General features: G+C 39.6%; 1 protein-coding gene across 2 annotated transcripts; it reads left to right on the top strand.

Annotated features, from left to right (window-relative positions):
- The first annotated feature begins 1,370 nt into the window (after window positions 1-1,370).
- Window positions 1,371-16,191, top strand: LOC113048747 (tyrosine-protein kinase ABL1-like). Of its 2 annotated transcripts, none has more exons than XM_026210574.1 (11): window positions 1,371-2,406; window positions 8,459-8,620; window positions 9,852-10,147; window positions 10,271-10,543; window positions 11,010-11,094; window positions 11,323-11,500; window positions 11,627-11,811; window positions 11,905-12,057; window positions 12,566-12,655; window positions 12,735-12,863; window positions 12,937-16,191. In XM_026210574.1, the coding sequence occupies exons 1-11, from the start codon at window positions 2,271-2,273 to the stop codon at window positions 14,490-14,492; spliced, it is 3,243 nt and encodes a 1,080-aa protein (XP_026066359.1). In that variant the 5' UTR covers window positions 1,371-2,270; the 3' UTR covers window positions 14,493-16,191. The 2 variants fall into 2 exon arrangements, with proteins under 2 accessions (XP_026066359.1, XP_026066360.1); XM_026210575.1 differs by lacking the exon at window positions 1,371-2,406 and adding an exon at window positions 5,855-6,347.
- Window positions 16,192-21,528: the final 5,337 nt, after the last annotated feature.

The following is a 21,528-nucleotide window of genomic DNA, read 5'->3' as shown; positions in this document are numbered from 1 at the left end:
TGAATTTAACAGTAAAATACTGTACATATCTGTTAAATGGTTAACGGTTAATCCCCGTTCTATATACGGTGAAAAACTGTATTGGAAATGACCTGTAGTTTTACCGTAGTATACTGTTTTTGGAAGTGAAAATGAAGCATAATTTACAATTAATAATTTTATTAAATTGACAATCCATGCGTTACATTTCAAATGTAATGTTTTTGTTGTTGTTGTTTATTAGTTTTTTTCTTATTAGTTCTGTATATTAGGGTTGTATGTTAAATATAATGTTGTTAAATTAATGTGTGTGGCATTATTTCAGTTTCATATCTGTCACCGTGCTGGTGTTTAGTGTTTGTGTGAATGACTCCGTGCATCTTCTATATGTGTTATTATTTAAAAGCTGCTAGTGATGGGCTTTGATTAATATGCATTGCTAAGAACTTCATTTGGACAACTTTAAAGATGATTTTCTCAATATTTGTATTTTTCTTTTTCTTTTTTTTTAAATGTTAACAAATAAAAAAATGTATACATTTATTTAAGTCTCTTGAGTATACTGAGTACTATGTGTTTATTATGGAAATGTGTATATTGTATTTTGTGTACAATTGTCTGTTGTATATTGTGAAAAATTTATATTGTATGTATATTAAATGTGCATATTGTTATTTATGTATACTATAATTTTATTTTTTTAATATGAGACAGCAATGTTTCAGGATTTTAGGCCACATGCTTATTCAATAACTGTTTTATGTTCTTTTGTGTTATGTGTATACTTTATTGTAAGGTTTTCTTGTGCTGCAGCATCAGACCGCTAGAGGGCTCCACACACACACAGCGGAACACACTTTAAAAGTGACATATTCTAAAACAGCAAATCCGAGTTCATTCAAACACAGACTTAGAGCTGATAATAGTGATCAGAAATTTAACGTTGATGAGAAAGAAATTGTTATATTATAATATATTTTTAAAAAAATCTACAAATTCATAACAAATATTCAATTGTCTTCAAATATTAACACATTTTACATCCTTCTAAAAGATTTAGTTATTTTGAGGCAACTAAACTGTTTATTTATTTTCCCAATATATTAAGAAAAGATAAATAAAATAATAAATAAATAAATAAATAAATAAATACATATTTTACTTTGTTGTGGACGCCCCCTCCCCCATTAATCTTATCTAAAGAATTAAAAAACAAACAAACAAAAAAAACAGATTAATTATTTTTTTTGACTGAAACACATTTCTTATAATTTTTTTATTACGTAAATACAATTGTCTTAAAAACTTAAAAAGCTCCCTTTGAAACTGAAGCTATTTTTAAAATTATTATTGAAACTGGAGCGATTGTTGGCGGAAGAGCGCGGCGTGTGACGTCACGAGCGTAGCTCGCGTGCGCGAATATGGCGGTTCCTACGACGACGAACGACTCCGAGAAAAGTGCTAAAAGTTATGAAGTAAAATAAAGACATGACGGGAATCAACATTTAAAGTCTGCGGAAGAATCCAGCGGATGTTCGGTGAGGAAACGATCCCGACAGAGACACGTACAGACTGCGCGGAGAGAGTTTACAGTCGCCTCAGAGACACGCGGAAGTGACGAGACTTTAACAAACTCCAGCTAAACACTGATCAAAGTCACTCAAACGGAGAGATACTTCAGGATTAAAGTGTCTGAGGGGGAGTTCAGACAACCAGTAAACACTATTTCACACCGACTGTTAAACCTGACTTGTGTTTAACTACCCCAACTTTCATCTAAAGGTGTTTTTTTCTCGAGGAACAACGTTATTTACGTCAGTGACGTCGATTATTTACTCATTTACAGATGTGTAAGAATAACCTTTGACTGACACTAACAGTCACTACCAAAGATACACTTGTTTTTCTTTTATTAAACCGTGAGACCTTTCAAGTGATTAATAATAATGATTGACTACGGTTTAATGCACATCAAGATATTTATCATAATTATCGACATGATGATGATGATGATGATGATGATGATGATGTGCCCGGAGCTCGTGACGTCACCGTGATTGACAGCTCCGGCTTGAGCTCGCGCTGGAGAGATCTCATGCACTGACTCTGATTCTGAAGATGGATGTGTCTGTTCTTCACCTCACAGTGCACTGAGAACACACACTGCTCTTTCACTTCTGTGTACTTTAAGCTTTCAAAGCTGTGATCTGAAGACAGCCGTCAAGCCGTCGATGCATGACCCTCACAGAAGAGCAGACCGGACCGTGGTCAGTAACGTCCCGTGAGCTCTTATGGGGCAGCAGCCTGGGAAGCTAGTCGGGGACCAGAGGAGACCGAGTCTGCCGGCGCTGCCCTTCATCAAGGGAGCAGGGAGAAGAGAGACGTCTAGACAGGGAGCGCAGCACTGCAATGTGTTCACCGTCCATGGTGAGTCCAGATCTACTGACCTTTATGATGGAGTCACCTGACCGTGTGCCTTTCAGAAATCTCAAGGTAATGTGAGGATCGAAAGTGTCAGCTGGTCTACAGTGCACTGAAGAAGCATCAGGCTTCACTTGTGAAACACTCTGGGTTCAGGTGCTTTCTTGATACACTACCATTAAAACGATCAGAATTGGTTGGATTAAAAAAAACAAACAAACAAAAAAACATTTTTATCAATTTAAGGCATCCGTGGGTAGATAAATGTAAGGCTGGACAATATTGGAAATAAAACTGACATTGCAAATGTTTTTTCTTTCTTTCATTTATATATTACAAAATCATTTGAGGAAAACAAAGAAATATTTTTCAGATGACTTTAATAGCTATTTTATGAAATAATCAAATATTTTAGAGTGAGTGATGCTGATGGGAAGTACATCGGCATAGAAAATTATTTTAATCAAGCTGAAGATATATACTTTCTTTTAAATTCTTGGGATTCTTGAAATCCTTATAGGGCTGAATAATTTGTAAAAAACTTGATAAATTAGAGACATCAACCATATCAAAGTAAACAAACAAAACAAAAAAACACTTTCTGCTTGAGCTTGAGAATTTAATATGATTATATAGTAATAATTTAATTTTTCATGTAATATTTTATATTATGTACTTCTATTATAAAAAAATAAATTATGGTAATTGCACTGTAATTGTTTTAAAATTGAGTAAAAAAATAGTAAAACTGTCAAATGATTAATCGCGATTAACCGGATCCAAAATAAAAGTATTTGTTTACATAAATATATATATGTGTGTGTATGTGTGTGTGTGTATTGTGTTTATATATATGAAAATATAAGTATCTAAATAAATGCATTTAAATATTTTCTAAATATACTGCATATGTATGTGTTTATATATACATAATAAATATACACAATACACACACATATTATGTAAACAGAAACTTTTATTTTGGATGCGATTAATCGATTTTGTTTTTTATGTCTTAATTTGCAAATATTAAACACAAAGTTGTGCTGCCTCACAGAGTAACTGTCTGTCAGAAATGTCTGATGAATGCCGGTGTATGAGTGTCACATCTGTGTGATATCACTCGCCCTGCTCTCCTGGGATTGACCTTTGAACTGAAGGCTCTCAGATTGTGGTGTAGTGGTAAAGGCTTCAGCTAGAAGCCTGTTAGGATGGAGACACGCAGACACTGAATGAGTCCCTACAGACACATGAAGCAGTGTTTTCTGCTGTAATTCACACTGATTGTGTTCAGACTTGTCTCTCTGCGCTGCTGCTGATGGCCGCCTGTGGCATCCTCTCAATAAATAAATATTGTAAATACACAGTAAATATTGCATCCTCACAATATTTCCAAGCAGAGAAACAGTGATGCATCCCGAGTCAACCAACATAAAATGGTAATGTTTTTAATGCATTAAACTCCTTCCCCAAATAATTACTATATTAATCATATTTTATCTTTATTAAAAATATGAATAAAGTTGCAAGTAAACAGCAGAAAAAATATAAGAAATAAATTAAAATTAACAGTGCTTTACTTTCTTCGATCTAAACCGAATCATCCAAGTAAGAAAAACAAATAATCCAATGACAAGAAAACACTCAGAAACTCAAATCTAAACTCTAGAAATGAGGAGGTGTGTGTGTGTGTGTGTGTGCTTGTGTGTGTGTGTGTGTGTGTTTGTGTGCTTGTGTGTTTGTGTGCTTGTGTGTGTGTGTGTGTGTGTGTGTGTGTGTGTGTGTGTGTGTGTGTGTGTGTGTGTGTGTGTGTGATGTTGAGGGTGACGTCAGGCCTGTTGTGATTTCCCAGCAGCCCACACACCTGGATCATGTTTCCGTTCCTGCACTAATGCTGAAACCCTGCAGACGTTTAGTTAACTGCTCCACATGAAGATGAACGCATGAAGCTCTCTCAGGCCAAGCACTGCAGGCTCTGCTTCACTCGTGCGCTCCGGATTGGAACGAGTGTTTTTAATGACGGAGAGGGATGGTGTCCATCAGCTAACTGAGAGAGGATTATATAAATGATTCTCTATGAGCTCATCTGTGAGCAATGTGCTTCATGTTTCTACATCTGTCACCTCCCCCTCTTTCAGAAAAAACCCTGCCTCTCCAGCCCTTTCTTTTGTCTGCGCAAACCAGAAAACCTTTCAGCGTTCGGTTATTAGAGTCAGCAGACGCAGTGCTCTTAAAGCGTGAACGATTCTTCAGATTGTGTTGAACACCACGAAAGAAACGCACCGAGCAGTTCCTACCCACAACACCTGAGAAGCTCCACAAACACCCTGCATACTTTGTATATGTTTATTAGTAATATGCATCGCTTTGAACTGCATTTGAACAACTTTAAAGATGATTTTCTCAATATTTAGATTTTCTTTGCTCTCTCAGATTCCAGATTTTCAAATATTGTCCTCCGAACAAACCAGACACTGGAAAGATGATTTATTCATTGTCTATATTGACCCTTCTGACTGGTCTTGTGGTCACGTATTATCCTTGGACAGATTCAGAGATCTGTGACCTCAGAGAAATACTAATGCAGCTCCGTGTCCTCCGGGTCGACGGGTTCATATCTGAGCTTATCCTCATTAGCTCTTTCCCACATGTAGCTCCGGACTTATTCGAGAGGAGCTGGAACGCTTTAGCGGAGCGACACGGCTAGAGACATTCCCATTACATCTGCCGTCTGTGCTATGTAACATATAGACCTTTTTTTTGACGTCGTTGTCAGTGATGTTGACTAATCGTTTCAGGTCTAATGTGTAGTTTAGACAACATGGAGACTTTCAGTATTTTTCGGTTCATAGTCTTCAATTCGGTCATTATTTGGAGGTCAACACTACCAGTTGTGGAATAAGTTATTTATTCCCTTTTTTCAAGCCAAATGTAATTTTTTGTATTTTTTCCCCAAATTCATCATTGGATTAATCATTTATTGAATTAATCAGTAGTTGTAGTGTTCTTCATAAGCAGTCTTTAAAGTGCAGGTGACCATATTTGTGCTTAATTGAACTCTCCCGGGAGTTTATTTGAAGAGTAACACACAAGAATGTTAAATTAACACTGAATCAGAGTTAAAGTCAATGAGATACTTAGGGTTAGATGATTTAAACGAACACAGACATCAAGAATCAGTGTGAGAATCACAACAACGCTGACCATCAAAACATGTTGCACAACTCATCCATGGCTCCCATCATGCATTGCGGCATGAATAAATTAAGAGCTGACTTGTCTTTGTAAGTTCTTTTACTCATGCTGGCTGTTTGGCAGAGTAATCCTGACCCTATGAAGTGCACTTGTGCCCTTGTTTTTAAAGTGAAAACACTTGAGACGAGAGCGAAGCAGAGAGCGAGAGCTGTGGTGCACTCTCTCTGTAGATTCTCGAGGGGCGGAGCCAGGGCTGTGATGTCATCGGCTCCAGCGCTCCGTCCTGAAAGGGCCTCATTGTTGGCACAAGCGTCCTGCTCTTCCTGTGGATCGTCTCTCAGCCCGTCAACATGACAAAGACAACACTGCCGTCAAAGTAACTCCTCTTCGTGTTTCTTACGGATTATTCTCACGGATGGATGGCTAGTTCCTCTCCGGACTGAGAAAACAAAAGAACTGGAGCGAGGGGAAAATGGAGCGTCTTACTCTGGAAAGTTGTTGAAGAAGAGCGGCGGGAAGTCAGGATGTCAGAGTTTTTAGCCTTCTTTGACTAACTGTGTGCACAGATTTATGTTTTCAGTCACTTTTTTTGAACAATCGTTTGGATAAAAGAGAAAGTTTGGGAACTGGATCTTTTTTTTTTTTAATTGGTAGTGTTGGGAATCAAATGAAAATGTTGGAGATTTGTCTGAAATTGGTCGGCTGTAAATCCAAAAAAGGTCTTTCTTCGTCCTCCAGCTGTTACTTTGAAGGTAAGCGTCTGTGAAGGCGAACGTGTGTGTGTGTGTGTGTGTGTGTGTGTGTGTGTGTGTGTGTGTGTGTGTGTGTGCGACCAGATGATCAGACGGATGGATCTGGGGTTGATGGTCTCATGAAAACACAGGCCTTGGTTCTCCTTCTGTCTGTTTGGAAAGTGGAGGAGGGGGAACGAGGAGAGCAAAGCCAGACATACTGACTCGCCGTAAAAGAGAGAGAGAGAAAAGAACGAGGGAGGAGGAGAGAACTGGGAAACCTGACTCCTGTCGAGATAGATCTGTGTGTGTGTGTGTGTGTGTGTGTGTGTGTGTGTGTGTGTCTGTGAGATCGCTGGAGTTTGTGATCTTCAGGATCTCAGGCAGATTAATGTTTACAGAGAGTTCTCTTCTGTTCACCAAGTCTGCATTTATTTGATCCAAAGTAAAGCAAAAGCTGTAATATTGTGAAAAATGTTTTTTTTTTTTTAATAACTGCTTCCTGTTTGAATATATTTAAAAAGTTTAATTTATTTCTGTGTATTTTCAGCATCATTTCTCCCGTCACACGATCTTCAGAAATCATTCTAATAATCTGATTTGCTGCTCAAGAAACATTTATTATAACTATTATCAAAGTTTTTTTTTCAGGATTCTTTGATGAACCGAAAGATCCAAAAAAATAAAAAAGATCTGCAATAAAAAGCTTTTGTAACATTATACACTCTACTGCTCAAACGCCTGGAGTCAGTGGAATTATTGGAATTATAGAAGTGGATACTTTTATTCAAGGATGATTAAAATTGATGATAAAGACATGTATAATGTTACAAAAGATTTCCGTTACAGATGAATGCTGTTCTTCTGAACTTTGTTTAGCAAAGAAACCTGAAAAAAATCAGCAGTTTTCAACATTGATCATAGTCAGAAATGTTTCTCGAGCAGTAAATCATCATATTATTCTGATTTCTGAAGATCATGTGACACTGAAGACTGGAGGAATGATGCTGAAAATACAGCGGAGCACCACAGAAATAAATTACACTTTAACACAGATTCACACAGAAACTGTTATTTAACATAGTAAAAATATTTCTGAATTTTACTGCTTTTGCTGTACTTTGGATCAAATAAATGAAGACTTGGTGAACAGAAGAGACTTTAAAAAACCTCATAAATCTTTCTGTCCAAACACTTTTGACTGGTAGTGTATAAAGGAGCTAATATGTGTAAGAAACATCTGATGTGTGGCTGTACGGTGCTGCTCATGACTTTAACATGAGATCGTGATAAATGTGAATAGCAAAGCTAAAAATTGTGAAAGACCACTTACATAATTCCCCTTACATGCCTTTAACATTGAGTCGTGATGTGGATTTAAAAAAATTCCATATTATTAGTCAGCTACCCAAATGCACTGGTGTGTTACGGATGATTAAAGGGTTAGTTAAGCAATCCTTCATAGTTTACTGACTCTCCTGTCGTTGTGTGGAACACGAGGAGGATCTTTATCATCGTCACGCTCCAAAAATGCACATAAAAGCAGCATTCGTCCACATGCCAGGGCTTGAGGTCACCGAGGAGCGCTCAAATGTTTTCCTTTTGCATTTCACAGTCAAGATTGGGATGAGTAAATGATGACTGAATCCCATTTTTGGGTGATTAACCCCCCCCCCCCAAGCTGATTCATGTCTGTCATCTTCTGTCATATCTTATTTGTCTTGTTTATGTGTCTGAGGTCATCAGTCACGAGTGTTTGTGTTTCCTCATGGCACAGAGTAATGATCGTGACTCATTCAGAAATTCAGCATTTGTGTCCATTTTCTGATTTTCTGCGTTTTTGTATTTAAAAAAAAAAGTGATTTAATCCCCATGAGAAATATTAAAAACTAATGCAATAGAGAAATTAAAGCGTTTTCCAGAACTGTAATGGGGTGGAATAAAAATGAGCTCCTAAAACTTTCAAATAGTTGTATCTCGACCAAAGTTTGTCTTATACATCAAACCATACATCAATGGAAAGCTTATTTATTCATCTGTCAGATTGACTCTTATGACTGGTTTAGTGCTCCAGGGTCACGTTAGCATGTTAGCATGTATTCTCATCTTGTCCTGTGTTGGTGTGTTTGCAGAAGCGCTCCAGCGGCCGGATTTCGAGGCCGGTCTGTCCGAGGCGGCGCGCTGGAACTCCAAAGAGAATCTGCTGGCGGGACCCAGCGAAAACGACCCCAATCTGTTTGTAGCGCTGTATGACTTCGTCGCGAGCGGAGATAACACTCTCAGCATCACCAAAGGTCAGACACACACCCCATTCTTCACCATCCGAACACGTTAAACACTTCACCGTCATCACTGCTACACCACAGACATCAACAACTGTACATAATGTGCTAGCGAACTTTTGATTATGAAAGTTTGAAGTTTTTTAAATAACATTCATGTTTTCCATAAATAGTTTTTTTTCAACTCATAAATTGAGGAGCATACACTCATATCATTGAAACTCAAAACCTAGCCTGCTCTTTGTATGAGGACACATTATATCTTCATCTCCTCCTCTTCCTCTATCCTACTCAACACGTCAGCTCTTTCCATTCGGCCCGTGTCGATCAGTGAGGGGAGATCTACAGCGCTCCAGACGCCCCTCGCTGCTTTAGATAACGAGAGCGTGTGGATTCAGTGCCTGGAATACAGATAATGCATAACGAGCTGTTATTAGTGCACAGCATCTCCTATAGCAGGCACAGACAGAAGGGTGTTTAGTACAGCTTTATTCATTTAGCAGATGCTTTTATCTTTTATGTGAACCCTGCAAGAAATTTCATATATGCTCCATCAGCGCCACCTGCTGTCAGACTCTGACATTACATTCAGTCTGAGAGCGCTTTCTGTCCATGTCCTGCTGTAAACTTTGACCGGTTGATGAAACGCAAGCTTATGTTCATTCTACACGTTTCAGAAATGATATCTAGAATTATTCATTCTAGATTCATTATTCTGATTAATAATTAATAATTCTGACTTAACCCCCTTTCTTTATTTAAAGGCTGAAATGTTTGGTTTATCATTTTATTAAGCATCTTCATGATATTAGATAAACTTTTATCAGTCATGTTGTCATTTAAAATCCAGACATCATTGGAAATTTAATTGCTTTAATGTTTATGCATTTATTGTTTGTTGATTTTAAAAACAAAACCTGTGAAATTATTTATTCTGTGAGTACATATACAGCACATTTTGTGATAATACTGATAACTTGATAATTAGGAGATATACCATTACATCTCTTAGAGTGCTTAGAAAAGCTGAAAAGCACTATATAAAAGTAATTTTATTATTATTAATGCATTCATGTGCTCAGGGACAGTCTTGATTGGCTGCATAAAGCTTGTAAATAGAAACCTATGATGTAACAGGAGTAAGATGTGCATCTGTTCCACAATCACAACAGCACAGCTGTAAATCACATTTTCTTCGGCCTTGATAGACATTGAAATGACAGTGACGTAATGCTCTGATCAGGAGAGAAGCTGAGGGTTCTGGGATACAATCACAATGGCGAGTGGTGCGAGGCGCAGACCAAGAACGGCCAGGGCTGGGTTCCCAGTAACTACATCACACCGGTCAACAGCCTGGAGAAGCACAGCTGGTACCACGGACCTGTGTCCCGAAACGCTGCGGAGTACCTGCTGAGCAGCGGCATCAACGGCAGCTTCCTGGTGCGTGAGAGCGAGAGCAGCCCGGGTCAAAGGTCAATCTCACTGCGCTACGAGGGACGAGTCTACCACTACCGCATCAACACGGCCTCCGACGGCAAGGTGAGCGTCTCCTGAGCTCCAGAGATCACACACATCTGACACACTCTCACTCGCCTCAAATATACAGCTAGTCATTTTATTTAGTAGAAGAAAAGTTGTGTTCTCGTGTGTGTTCCTCTGCAGCTGTATGTTTCGTCCGAGAGCCGCTTCAACACACTAGCAGAGCTGGTCCACCATCACTCCACGGTGTCCGACGGTCTGATCACCACGCTGCATTACCCAGCGCCCAAACGCAACAAGCCCACCATCTACGGCGTCTCGCCCAACTACGACAAATGGGAGATGGAGCGCACGGACATCACCATGAAACACAAGCTGGGAGGAGGACAGTATGGAGAGGTGTACGAGGGAGTCTGGAAGAAATACAGCCTGACCGTGGCCGTCAAAACCCTGAAGGTCAGACACACTCCAGAACACAACATCAGTTTCTTACTCAGTGTTTACATCTTGTCTTCTAGTGGAAATATCTAAAGATATTAACTCATGGTTTCTAACATTTCTGTCAATGGGGCAAGAAAAAATATATCTAAATAAGAATATATTTCTTGCCCCATTGGCAGATATTATCAAATTGATAATTAAATCAGATATGATATAACCAAATTTTATCATTTTTTCAGAATGCAGGAAATTATATCTCAAGTAATTTTACGTGTAAAGTAAATGCACCTTGATTCAATAATTTTTTAGATATTTATACTAGAAAAAAGATAATACGAGGTAAAATCATTTTTTGCACACTTGATTGATGCCATGAGGGGTAGGTTTCCATGACAGATCAATATAATGAAAATACTGTCACATAATGCACAAATCCTCTTGCAGCGATGAAGCTGTTGAGACCGTGTTTGCTCTTGTGCAGGAGGACACAATGGAAGTGGAGGAGTTTTTAAAAGAAGCTGCGGTCATGAAAGAGATCAAACACCCGAACCTGGTGCAGCTGTTAGGTGAGTGCTTCCTATAGATTCATCATTGATTTCAATATTTAATTTTAAAGAGAAGAAAGTCAAAGAAAACAACCTTGATTTAAATATTATTTTTAAGTTAAAGAGAGGTACTGTAATTTCATAATAGCACTTTTGTAAACAATCCACCAACTTCATCCGGAATGTGTTTCTAAATGAAGTTTAGAGACGTGATGGTCCTGAAGAGCCTGTGTTTTTGTGTGATGTCAGGTGTCTGCACACGTGAACCTCCGTTTTACATCATCACTGAGTTCATGACCCACGGAAACCTGCTGGATTACCTGCGAGAGTGTAATCACGAGGAGGTCAACGCTGTGGTGCTGCTCCACATGGCCACGCAGATCTCCTCCGCCATGGAATATCTGGAGAAGAAGAACTTCATCCACAGGTGAGAATCCAGACCAGCGAGAGAAAGTTACTGGAATCCTGCTGTACTTACTAGTTCAAAGTAATTTTTTTTGCCAACATAGTATTAATAATAGTGTTAAGAGTTAGGACCTGGCTCTTGTTTCAGGGATCTGGCTGCCCGTAACTGCTTAGTTGGGGAAAACCACTTGGTTAAAGTGGCAGATTTTGGACTGAGTCGCCTGATGACTGAAGAAACCTACATAGCACATGTAGGAGCCAAGTTTCCCATTAAATGGACCGCCCCGGAGAGCCTGGCCTATAACAAATTCTCCATCAAGTCGGACGTGTGGGGTGAGCAGAAGCACTGCTGTAGACACACAGTTCACTTTCCAGGTCGAGACAGATCTGTGTGTGTTAAACTGGCATCTTGCTTGAACTCTTTAGCGTTTGGAGTCCTGCTTTGGGAAATCGCCACCTATGGGATGTCTCCGTATCCTGGAATCGACTTGTCCCAAGTGTACGAGCTGCTAGAGAAAGATTACCGCATGGACCGACCCGAGGGATGCCCAGAGAAAGTCTATGAGCTCATGAGGGCCTGTAAGTAGCTCTGTAGATCAGGAGCGAAAGGTAGACAAGCTCAAGTGTTTCAACAAGATGATTACAATTAAAGGTGACCTATTAAGCCTATTACTATGTAAAATAAGACTCTTATGTCTCCAGAGTGTGTATGTGAATTATTTTTAGCTCAAAATAAAAAAGCCAAAACACGCCTTTTTTTTTTTTTTTTTTGTGGTTGTCCCTTTAAATGCAAATGAGCTGGTGCTCCCCTTTCAGAAGAGGGCGGAGCTTAAAGAGCCAGGACAATCTTGCTCACTGAACATGTCAGAAACTCGTTTTATGATTAAATATTGAAAGTAGAGAAATTAGAAATCATCTTTTCTGTTCGCAGAGTTTGATTGACAGGCGGTCTGACCAATCAGAACACAACCATCTTGCCCGACAGCTACAGCCTGTCTCTATAGAAATCCATGTGATCAACTAAATTAAAACTTTATGAATATAACTCCGTAGCCGCAGCTGTAAACCTGCGTGTTTCTGTCTTTAGGCTGGAGGTGGATCCCTGCGGAGCGGCCTTCTTTTGCTGAAACCCACCAGGCGTTTGAGACCATGTTTCAAGAGTCCAGTATCTCCGACGGTAAGACTGTGTCTCCGGAGATTTAGAGTAGTTAATGTCTGCTTTCTTATGGCTCATCTTCACTCTTCATGTGTTGCAGAGGTGGAGAAAGAGTTGGGCAAAAAGAGTAAGAAGCTCACACTGGGTCCGATTCAGCAGGCTCCAGAACTTCCCACAAAGACGAGGACATTGCGAAGACATGCGGACAGCAGGGATGGCGACAGTCCGGGTAAGCCGATCTCTCCCAGCATTCCCAGTGAATCTGAGGTGCTTCCAGACTGATGAAGCTGTGCTCTTTCCAGACGCGGCAGACGCCGAAGGAACCGGGCTCCCGATGCTCCCGAGGCCTGTCCTTGATAGCAACTTAAACGAAGACGATCGCCTCATAGCCAAAGATAAAGATAAACTGAACGGATTCATTCGGAATTTAATCAAGAAGAAGAAGAGAACGGCTCCAGCTCCCCCTAAACGCAGCAGCTCCTTCGGGAAGATGGATGGGCATCTGGATCGTAGAGGACTGGCTTCCGACTGCAGAGAGGAATTTAACAACGGCGTTCCCACTAACGACGGCATCGACTCTTCTAAATTGGTCGGCTCCAACTGTACAACGGTTGTCGGAGTCACCAATGGAGGCCTGGTGTATCCCGGTCAGCTCTTTCCATCTCATTCACGGAAAAAGGGCACGACTTCGGCCGGCGGAGGGAAGCTTGCCACAGAAGAAGACCCCATGTCAAACTCCAAGCGCTTCTTGAGGTCTTCTTCCGCCTCTAGCACGCCTCCAGGCTCCGAGCGCACCGAGTGGAAGTCTGTAACCTTGCCCCGTGATATACAGTCGTCTCACTTCGACTCGGGAACCTTCGGAGGAAAGCCAGCGCTGCCTCGCAAGAAAACTGATTGTGTGTCCCGTGGTGGCACCCTTACTCCACCACCACGCCTTCCCAAGAAAACCGACTCGGATGCACCAGACGAAGTGTTTAAGGACTCGGAGTCTAGTCCTGGATCGAGTCCTTTGACTCTGACACCGAAGCTCAGCCGTCGGACAGAAAGCTCTAAAACGAGTGCCTTGCAAGCAGAGCTGTTCAAACCCAGCGTGGGAGACGAATCCAGATCTCGAAGGCTCAAGAACTCTTCCGAAGTCCCTGGACAAAGAGACCGGGAGAAGGGGAAGTTCGTCAAACCCAAACCAGCTCCTCCTCTGCCTCCGGTCTCGAGCGGCAAATCTGGAAAGACTTCGAGGAGTCCCACTTTTGACGTTTCTGCGGACACTAAAGTCAAAGGCTCGTCTGAACACAGCCCTCCAAGTCCCGGTTCCGGAGAACAAGGCAAAGGCGTGAGCTTTTCCCAAGATAGTGCTAAGAAAGTGCCAAAAAACACCTCAAAAGTGCAGCCGCCAAAGCCGACTTCTGTATCCCCAAGCGGTCAGCTGCCAGGGATGGGAACGGGATCAGCCGTCGGAGATCCGGGATCCAGCTTCATTCCCCTCATGACGACTCGCCGCTCGCTGAGGAAGACACGGCAGCCGTCGGAGCGGATCTCTAACTCCTGCATCACGCTCGAGATGATCCTGGAGAGCAGCGAGCTCCTGCGAGCCGCCATCGGACGTGTTTCGGAGCAGACCGGCACCCATAGTGCTGTGCTGGAAGCCGGCAAGAATCTGTCCAAGTATTGCGCCAGCTACGTGGAGTCCATCCAGCAGATGCGCAACAAGTTTGCGTTCCGCGAAGCCATCAATAAGCTGGAGAGCAGCCTGCGCGAGCTGCAGATCTGCCCCGCTGCCACCGGGGGAGCCAACACGCCTCCAGACTTCTCCAAGCTGCTGTCCTCCGTCAGAGAGATCAGTGACATCGTCCAGAGGTAGCAGAGAAGAGCATGGGTGCCACCGCCATCTTCTGTGTGTCTGGGGCTGCTCTGGTCATGTGACCCACCTCAGCTCTTCTCAAGCCAAAGAGAGGAACGTTTCGGAGCGGTTCAGTGTCTTCTTACTGAGCTCGAGTGCAGGGGAACCATTCCTCGAGAGTCTGCTTGGACATCATGAGCCCAGGATCAAGTCTTTCTCTCTAATCCAGAAAAGGCTTGTTTTCTAGTCTAAATGTCTACAGATTCTAGAGTTAAGATGCTTTACTTGACCGTAAAATGACTCGAGATTTGAAGAGTTCTTATGCAGAAACGTTTTTAATCATTTTCAAAAATCATTATTTATTGACTAGGTTAAAAACCAGCTAACTAACACAAAAAATTAAAAACATGATTTCTTAAAAATAAAAAGGTTTTTGTAAATAAACTTTACATTATTTCTTGTTTTCTGAAAAAAAAAATTGTTTTTGCTTTATAACAAGATCTACCACTGGGGTGTGAAAAATAATGCTGTTTAGCCTTTGAATTCAGATTATTTTTCTTATACCATTGGAGATATTTTTAATTGTTTCAAGCAAATAAATCTTAATTTTGATAGTTATTTTCAGAAAACAAGATAAAATAAGTCTTGACAAAATAAGACAAAATCTTAAGTAAATACATGCCGATTAAAGATATTTTTTGATATTTATTCCAAAAAACAGCAAAAATACTAAGGAAGAAAATATATATATATATATATATATTTGCAGTGGCTTCTCTGCATTTTCTCAAGTATTTGTTGAAAACAGCATTATTTCATGACTGACAGAAAAACACCTCATGTGCCTCACTCTTCGGGATCAGAATATATTTTTGAACTACATTCACGATCGTAATATTGATAAAGACTGTTTAGTGTAGGTTTCTTCATGTGTTTGGTCAAGAAAGCTGTCCCTGTGATGTGAGGAACTTCAGTTTGTAATCGACTCGTCTGTCGTGTATTGTGTGATTGTGACCGTGACGTTTCACCGATGATGTGCTCGTAAACTCATCTTTCCAGACTCCTCAAGGGTTCTGACACGATCACTACATAAACACCTTTCTGGAAACACACCGTTGCCTTAAAGAGACTCGCTGATGATGGACCCGGATGGGTGATGAAACACTACAGTCTCGAGCAGAAGAGAGATGCGCTGCATTTCCAAGGTTTTCCCCACAGCACTGACGGAAGTGCTCCGGGATCACTGTGAACAGAGCTGCTTTATCCTCATGATCTCGTCCTGATTCGTTCCAGTCTGTTGTGCTTGTGTATTTGGGAGAATGCAGTTGTTTCAGTATTAGTTTGTCTCTTCTGATGCCTGAGATCGAGGCCGAACACAAGCTGCCCGTGATGACCTTTCATGCTTTCTCTTATCTCTTGAAATCATGCCACTATTTTTTAATGTGTATTCAAGCCTCACACTTTTATAGATTAATTGCTTGTCTTTGTAAATACACGTCACATATTTTCACTCGATTCTTTCTGTAAACCTTGGTGCAATTTGTTGCAAAAATACAAAGCAGTTTTTCTACTTGAACGAGAGTTGTTTCTGTCAGCGTGCTCGTATCGTCTGCTTGATACACAGGTGTTCATTTTCATTTTAAATGTGTATTCAGAATGAAGCAGAAACGCTGTTCTGTCTAGAGCATTTATTTTTCATCATTAAAACCACACACACACACACACAAACAGGTTTTTTTTACGAGTTTATACATGTGTACGAGATTTTTCAGATTCAAACCATTTTCATGTAGTTCAGTCTGTGCTGTGAAAAGATCACATTAGCAATTACAGAAAAAACAACTTAAGAAACACAAGCGTCTGAATCACTTGTATATGATTATATTGGATCTGCATGTTCTTCTGAAAGAGGAAGCTGTCTATTATTCCTCCTGTCATGTTCATCAAAGGAAAAACTCACTAAACTAGGCTTATATTAGGCTTTTCTGTAGTACCGACAGCGGTGACAAGAAATAGGAAAATTCTATGGTATCAAAAAATTTTATATCACAAAAACTTTAGTACTTATATTAACTATTTGTGTCCCTGCAGCACAGGAGCAGTAATCAGTAGCACAGGGATATTTGTAGAAATAGACAACAACATGTATGGGTCACAATTATACATTTCTCTTTTAGACTTGGGGAAGTCGTGGCCTAATGGTTAGAGGGTTGGACTCCTAATCGAAGGGTTGTGAGTTCTAGTCTCGGGCCGGACGGAATTGTGGGTGGGGGGAGTGCATGAACAGCTCTCTCTCCACCTTCAATACCATGACTTAGGTGCCCTTGAGCAAGGCATCGAACCCCCAAGTGCTCCCCGGGCGCCGCAGCATAAAATGGCTGCCCACTGCTCCGGGTGTGTGCTCACAGTGTGTGTGTGTGTTCACTGCTCTGTTTGTGTGCATTTCGGATGGGTTAAATGCAGAGCACAAATTCTGAGTATGGGTCACCATACTTGGCTGAATGTCACTTCCCTTCACTAAAAGGACTTCGCTGTTCTTCATGATCAACAACAACAACAACTGTGATTAAAGTGCTCCATCAGTTCATAAACACGGTCACTTGTTCATTCCTGATTGATTCAGCCATTTGAATGAATCAACTGAGTAAATGAACCATGCAGGCGGATTTTTTTTCATTATTAGCGTATAATTTCATTAATTTAAATCATTTAATATTTCTGTATTTAAAATGTTACATTTAAAACATGAATTTAATTGCACTCATGGCACCTCTGAGCCTCATTAAACATCTGGAAATGTTCCTACAAGCTTCTTCTGTGCACATCTGTAGTACAAATTAATGTATTAACCCTAATTTCATATGATTGATAACTTATTTGTTTTAAATAGAAACATTAAAAAGCTTGACAGATGAAAAGATCCCATTATAAAGGTAAAAGAAAACACTCTTGTAAGTCACTTTAAGGAGTCAGATGTCACCTCGTGTTAGGAAGGATCATTTCTGGTCAGAATTTTGGATTACTGATCAGAATGTGCTCCTAAATTTTTTTAATAAGGCGAATAAGTCCACCAACTGAAATTATTCACTAAAAATTTAACTAAATCCACCAGCAGATAGCAGCAAGTCACTGAGTTGATCACTGAATCATTAATTCAGTTGATTCGTTCGAACAGCTGAATCATTTAGAAGATTATTTACAGCACTGTTACAATCCGAATCTTTTCTGTGAACTTGTTCTTTCTGGTAGTTCGTTTCAATGAACTGCTTCAAATAAAGGATTCACCAGTGTATTCCTTCCTTTATTCATTCAGAGTCTATAATTATTCATTTTTTTAATATTCATTATAAGACTTCCTGTTCGTTTAGCAGACAAACATGTAATGAGACAGAATCTGAGGATCATGATCAAAACAAAAGCACATAAAGTGAATAAACTAGTCTTCATCAGCTCACCTTTCTTCATAAACAATGAGAAATCATAAAAACTCTCACACACAAGGACAAGGCTGTATGTAATTTATTTTAGGCCTTGGGCTAATTTAATTGGTAAATGCATTCTGGTTTTGTTGAACAAATAATATCTTTCTGAGCAGTGGCGGATCCACCGGGGTGGCAAATGCCACCCTAAAAGAAAGCCTTGCCACCCCTGCTGCCACCCCAGTTGGCAACAATGAATTAAAGGTTATGGGCCAATTTGAAAATTTAAGAGCGGGAATCTTTCGTGATTCGTGATCCCACTCCGAACTCCAGAACTGATTCAAATGATTCACGAACCCGCTACAAACTCCCGAACTGATTCAAATGATCCGCGAAGCCGCTCCGAACTCCCGAACTGATTCAAATGATTCACGAACCCGCTACAAACTCCCGAACTGACTCAAATGATTCGTGATCGCTCTCCGAACTCCCAAACTGATTCAAATGATTCGCGAACCCGCTTTGAACTCCCTAACTGACTCAAATGATTCGCGAACCCGCTACAAACTCCCGAACTGACTCAAATGATTGGCGAACCCGCTCCGAACTGACTCAGATGATTCGTGATCGCTCTCCGAACTCCCAAACTGACTCAAATGATTCGCGAACCCGCTACAAACTCCCGAACTAATTCAAATGATCCGCGAAGCCGCTCCGAACTCCCGAACTGATTCAAATGATTTGCGATCCCCAAACTGACTCAAATGATTGGCGAACCCGCTCCGAACTGACTCAAATGATTCGTTGTGTGTCAGAACTTTCACACTTTCCTTCATAAATTCACCCCGTTTGTGTTTGAAAAGCAACAGGGATTGAATCGCGGAAATGGAACTTGCTGTTCAGTACCATCGCTCCCTATACACGCAGAGTAGGGCACCAACTCCCAGAGGGGGCACCATCCCAGTTGCTCAAAAAAAAAAAAAAAAAAAAAAATACTTCCTCCATTCTCCCATCCGCGCTCACGACCGCTCGCACCTCGTGTTTGCGGCTGAATGTTCATTATTGATGGAAGAACATCTATGTATGGGTAGAGTACATCAGCAATCCAGCGAAAAGAAAAGAAAAATAAAAGTAAAAAAAAAAAAAAAAAAACAGACATAAAGTTGGCTTGACATTGGACGTTGGACGAGTCTCAATTTAGGGACCGTCTCTAAAGTTACATGCGATATTGGTATACACATTTCTAAAGTCAGTAGCATTTGAAGAATGAGTTATAGTCATAAAAACAACTGTAATTGTTCATTTAGGTGTCAGCTATAATGTAAAATTGTATTAAATGTTTGATATTTATTAAAATATTCTGTAAATCATATGTAAATTATGCTACTCTTTCACATGGGCTCAAACGCAAATTTAAAGCTCAATAGCATTTGAGGAGAAAGACTTGCAGTCATAAAACAATTGTAATGTGTTCATTTCGGTGTCAGCTACAATGCACACCTTATACATTTTTAATATATATTAAAATAAAGTATAAATCAATTAGGTAAAAACGAGGCCCGTTTATTTATCACTTTCAGGCACATTCCTGTGAAAGTTTTTTTTTTCTCAGGTTTGAAAACTACCAATCATTGTTCTTGTAGCCATGGTAACTGCAAATTAACCATGGTTTTGTTACTTCAAATAATGATTTACAAAGTATTAATATACTGTAATTTTTTTTGTTGTTGTTGCTATAAAAACAGACCTAAGCCATCAATAGCCTTTAAAATGACTTAAAATAACATTATATAAAAAATAATGATGCCATGTGAATGTGATTGCTGCTGTTACACGTACAGGACAATCAAATCCTTGATTAGGCTACTGACCAAACATTTCATTCAAATATTCACTTCATCTTTCAGTTTTGGACACCTTTTTGCTATAGATGACACAGGCTTTATAATTTCTTCAACAAAAAACGTGCATATCACAACCCTTACAAAAATAAACCATGGTTTTATCATAGTAAAACTGCTTAGTTTCCTTTGCATGATTTCTGAATGCTTGAGACTATAAAATAAATTAGATTCATAATAAAGTTATAGCCACAGGTAAATGTTGAGAGCTACAATTGTGATTTGTAAATAATACAATTTATTCATTTAGTTTTTTATTTGATTAAAGTTCTATTTTCACCCCTATAGTAGGTGTTTTTTTCATCATCATATTTGAGGAAGGGGGCCACAACAATACAGTCCTGCTCAGGACACACATTCGGCCAGCAGCGGCCCTGAAGGTGTTGTTATACACGTCTCTAGGAATGTGTGCTCTACCACACACACACACACACACACACACACACACACACACACACTGAAGCATGCGTGGTGTTTTCAGCTCTTCACTATATTAACACATGATGTATGCTACACATTTGCACGCCAGCGCTATGAGAGGATTTCACCATTTCATTTGATAAAACTATCGTCAATCATTCGTATCGTACAGACTGACAGAAACGGCAATGTCTTTATGACAACCTGTCAAAATAAAATTTCGGTATAACTTCAAACAGAAATATAGTACTATTGCACAGAAGAGTATGCTGTACTTCAAGTAGGCTTTACAGCTAATAATAATAGTTAATTAATAAACACAGAAACTCTGGTTACAACCCACCAAATTAAAAGTTTGGTCTAACTTAAAGAAATTCTGTAAGAAATTTACAGTAAAATATACTTAAAAAAAGATATACTAAAACATTATTTTAAAGGAATATCACACAAGTTTTCATATAAGTTTTAATTTAAACTTGCCAAAACAATAACACAATATTTTTCAAAAATAATTTCTAAAAGTACATTTGTATATGTGTAACTATAATGTTTATTTATTTATGATTATTGTCAGCTAATAAAAGCTATGCTTCAGGACCATGTTCATATAACATCTAAGGCTAAATGTAGCTCTTGACTGGTTGAGTTAGATGATGATTAACACTAAACTGTAGAAAATCAGTTGAGTCTCCCCAGCTGGAAATGGCTGTTAAAATCTTGTGTTTCTTATAATAAATTGACATATTGATAACACTGAATCTTTTATAATTCTCTTAATGACATGTGGATGCATACTGTATGCATTAGTGAGTGTGTGGTGCTTATGGGGTATGGTCACTTATTCCTTACATGAACTGTTTCAAATGCAAGACATTGATTGCATGAGATTTGTAAATGATAGCCTGTGTCCTTTTGTAGTGTGCACATATATTTATCATCAAACTGTGATAACTGGGACTAAATTCAGTACATATACGTCTGCCATATGTTGCCACCCCTCAAAAATTCCTGCCCCCTTCTCGTCACCCCATCAATATTTTTCTAGATCTGCCCCTGCTTCTGAATCTGAATCAGAAAGAGCTTTATTATCAGATCTGTTTAAACACAGTATAGGAAATAACAATAGCTACAGAAAAAATACACAATGAATAAAAGTTGCATGCCAATTTGTTTTGTAAGCTTGTAATATTTTAGTAATAATTCAATAAGAATAAATAAATAAATACATTTAGTAACTGTTTGTCGCATTGTTGCTCCGCTAGTGGCGCCACCGTGCGTCAGCGCAGTGAACTGCAGCAGCGCCTCGCTCTCTGACGT

Source organism: Carassius auratus, chromosome 30 (genome assembly GCF_003368295.1).
Source record: "Carassius auratus strain Wakin chromosome 30, ASM336829v1, whole genome shotgun sequence".
Classification (NCBI taxonomy): Eukaryota; Metazoa; Chordata; class Actinopteri; order Cypriniformes; family Cyprinidae; genus Carassius; species Carassius auratus.
Note: the sequence above shows the minus strand (reverse complement) of the source record. Positions and strands in the feature narration are given on the sequence as shown.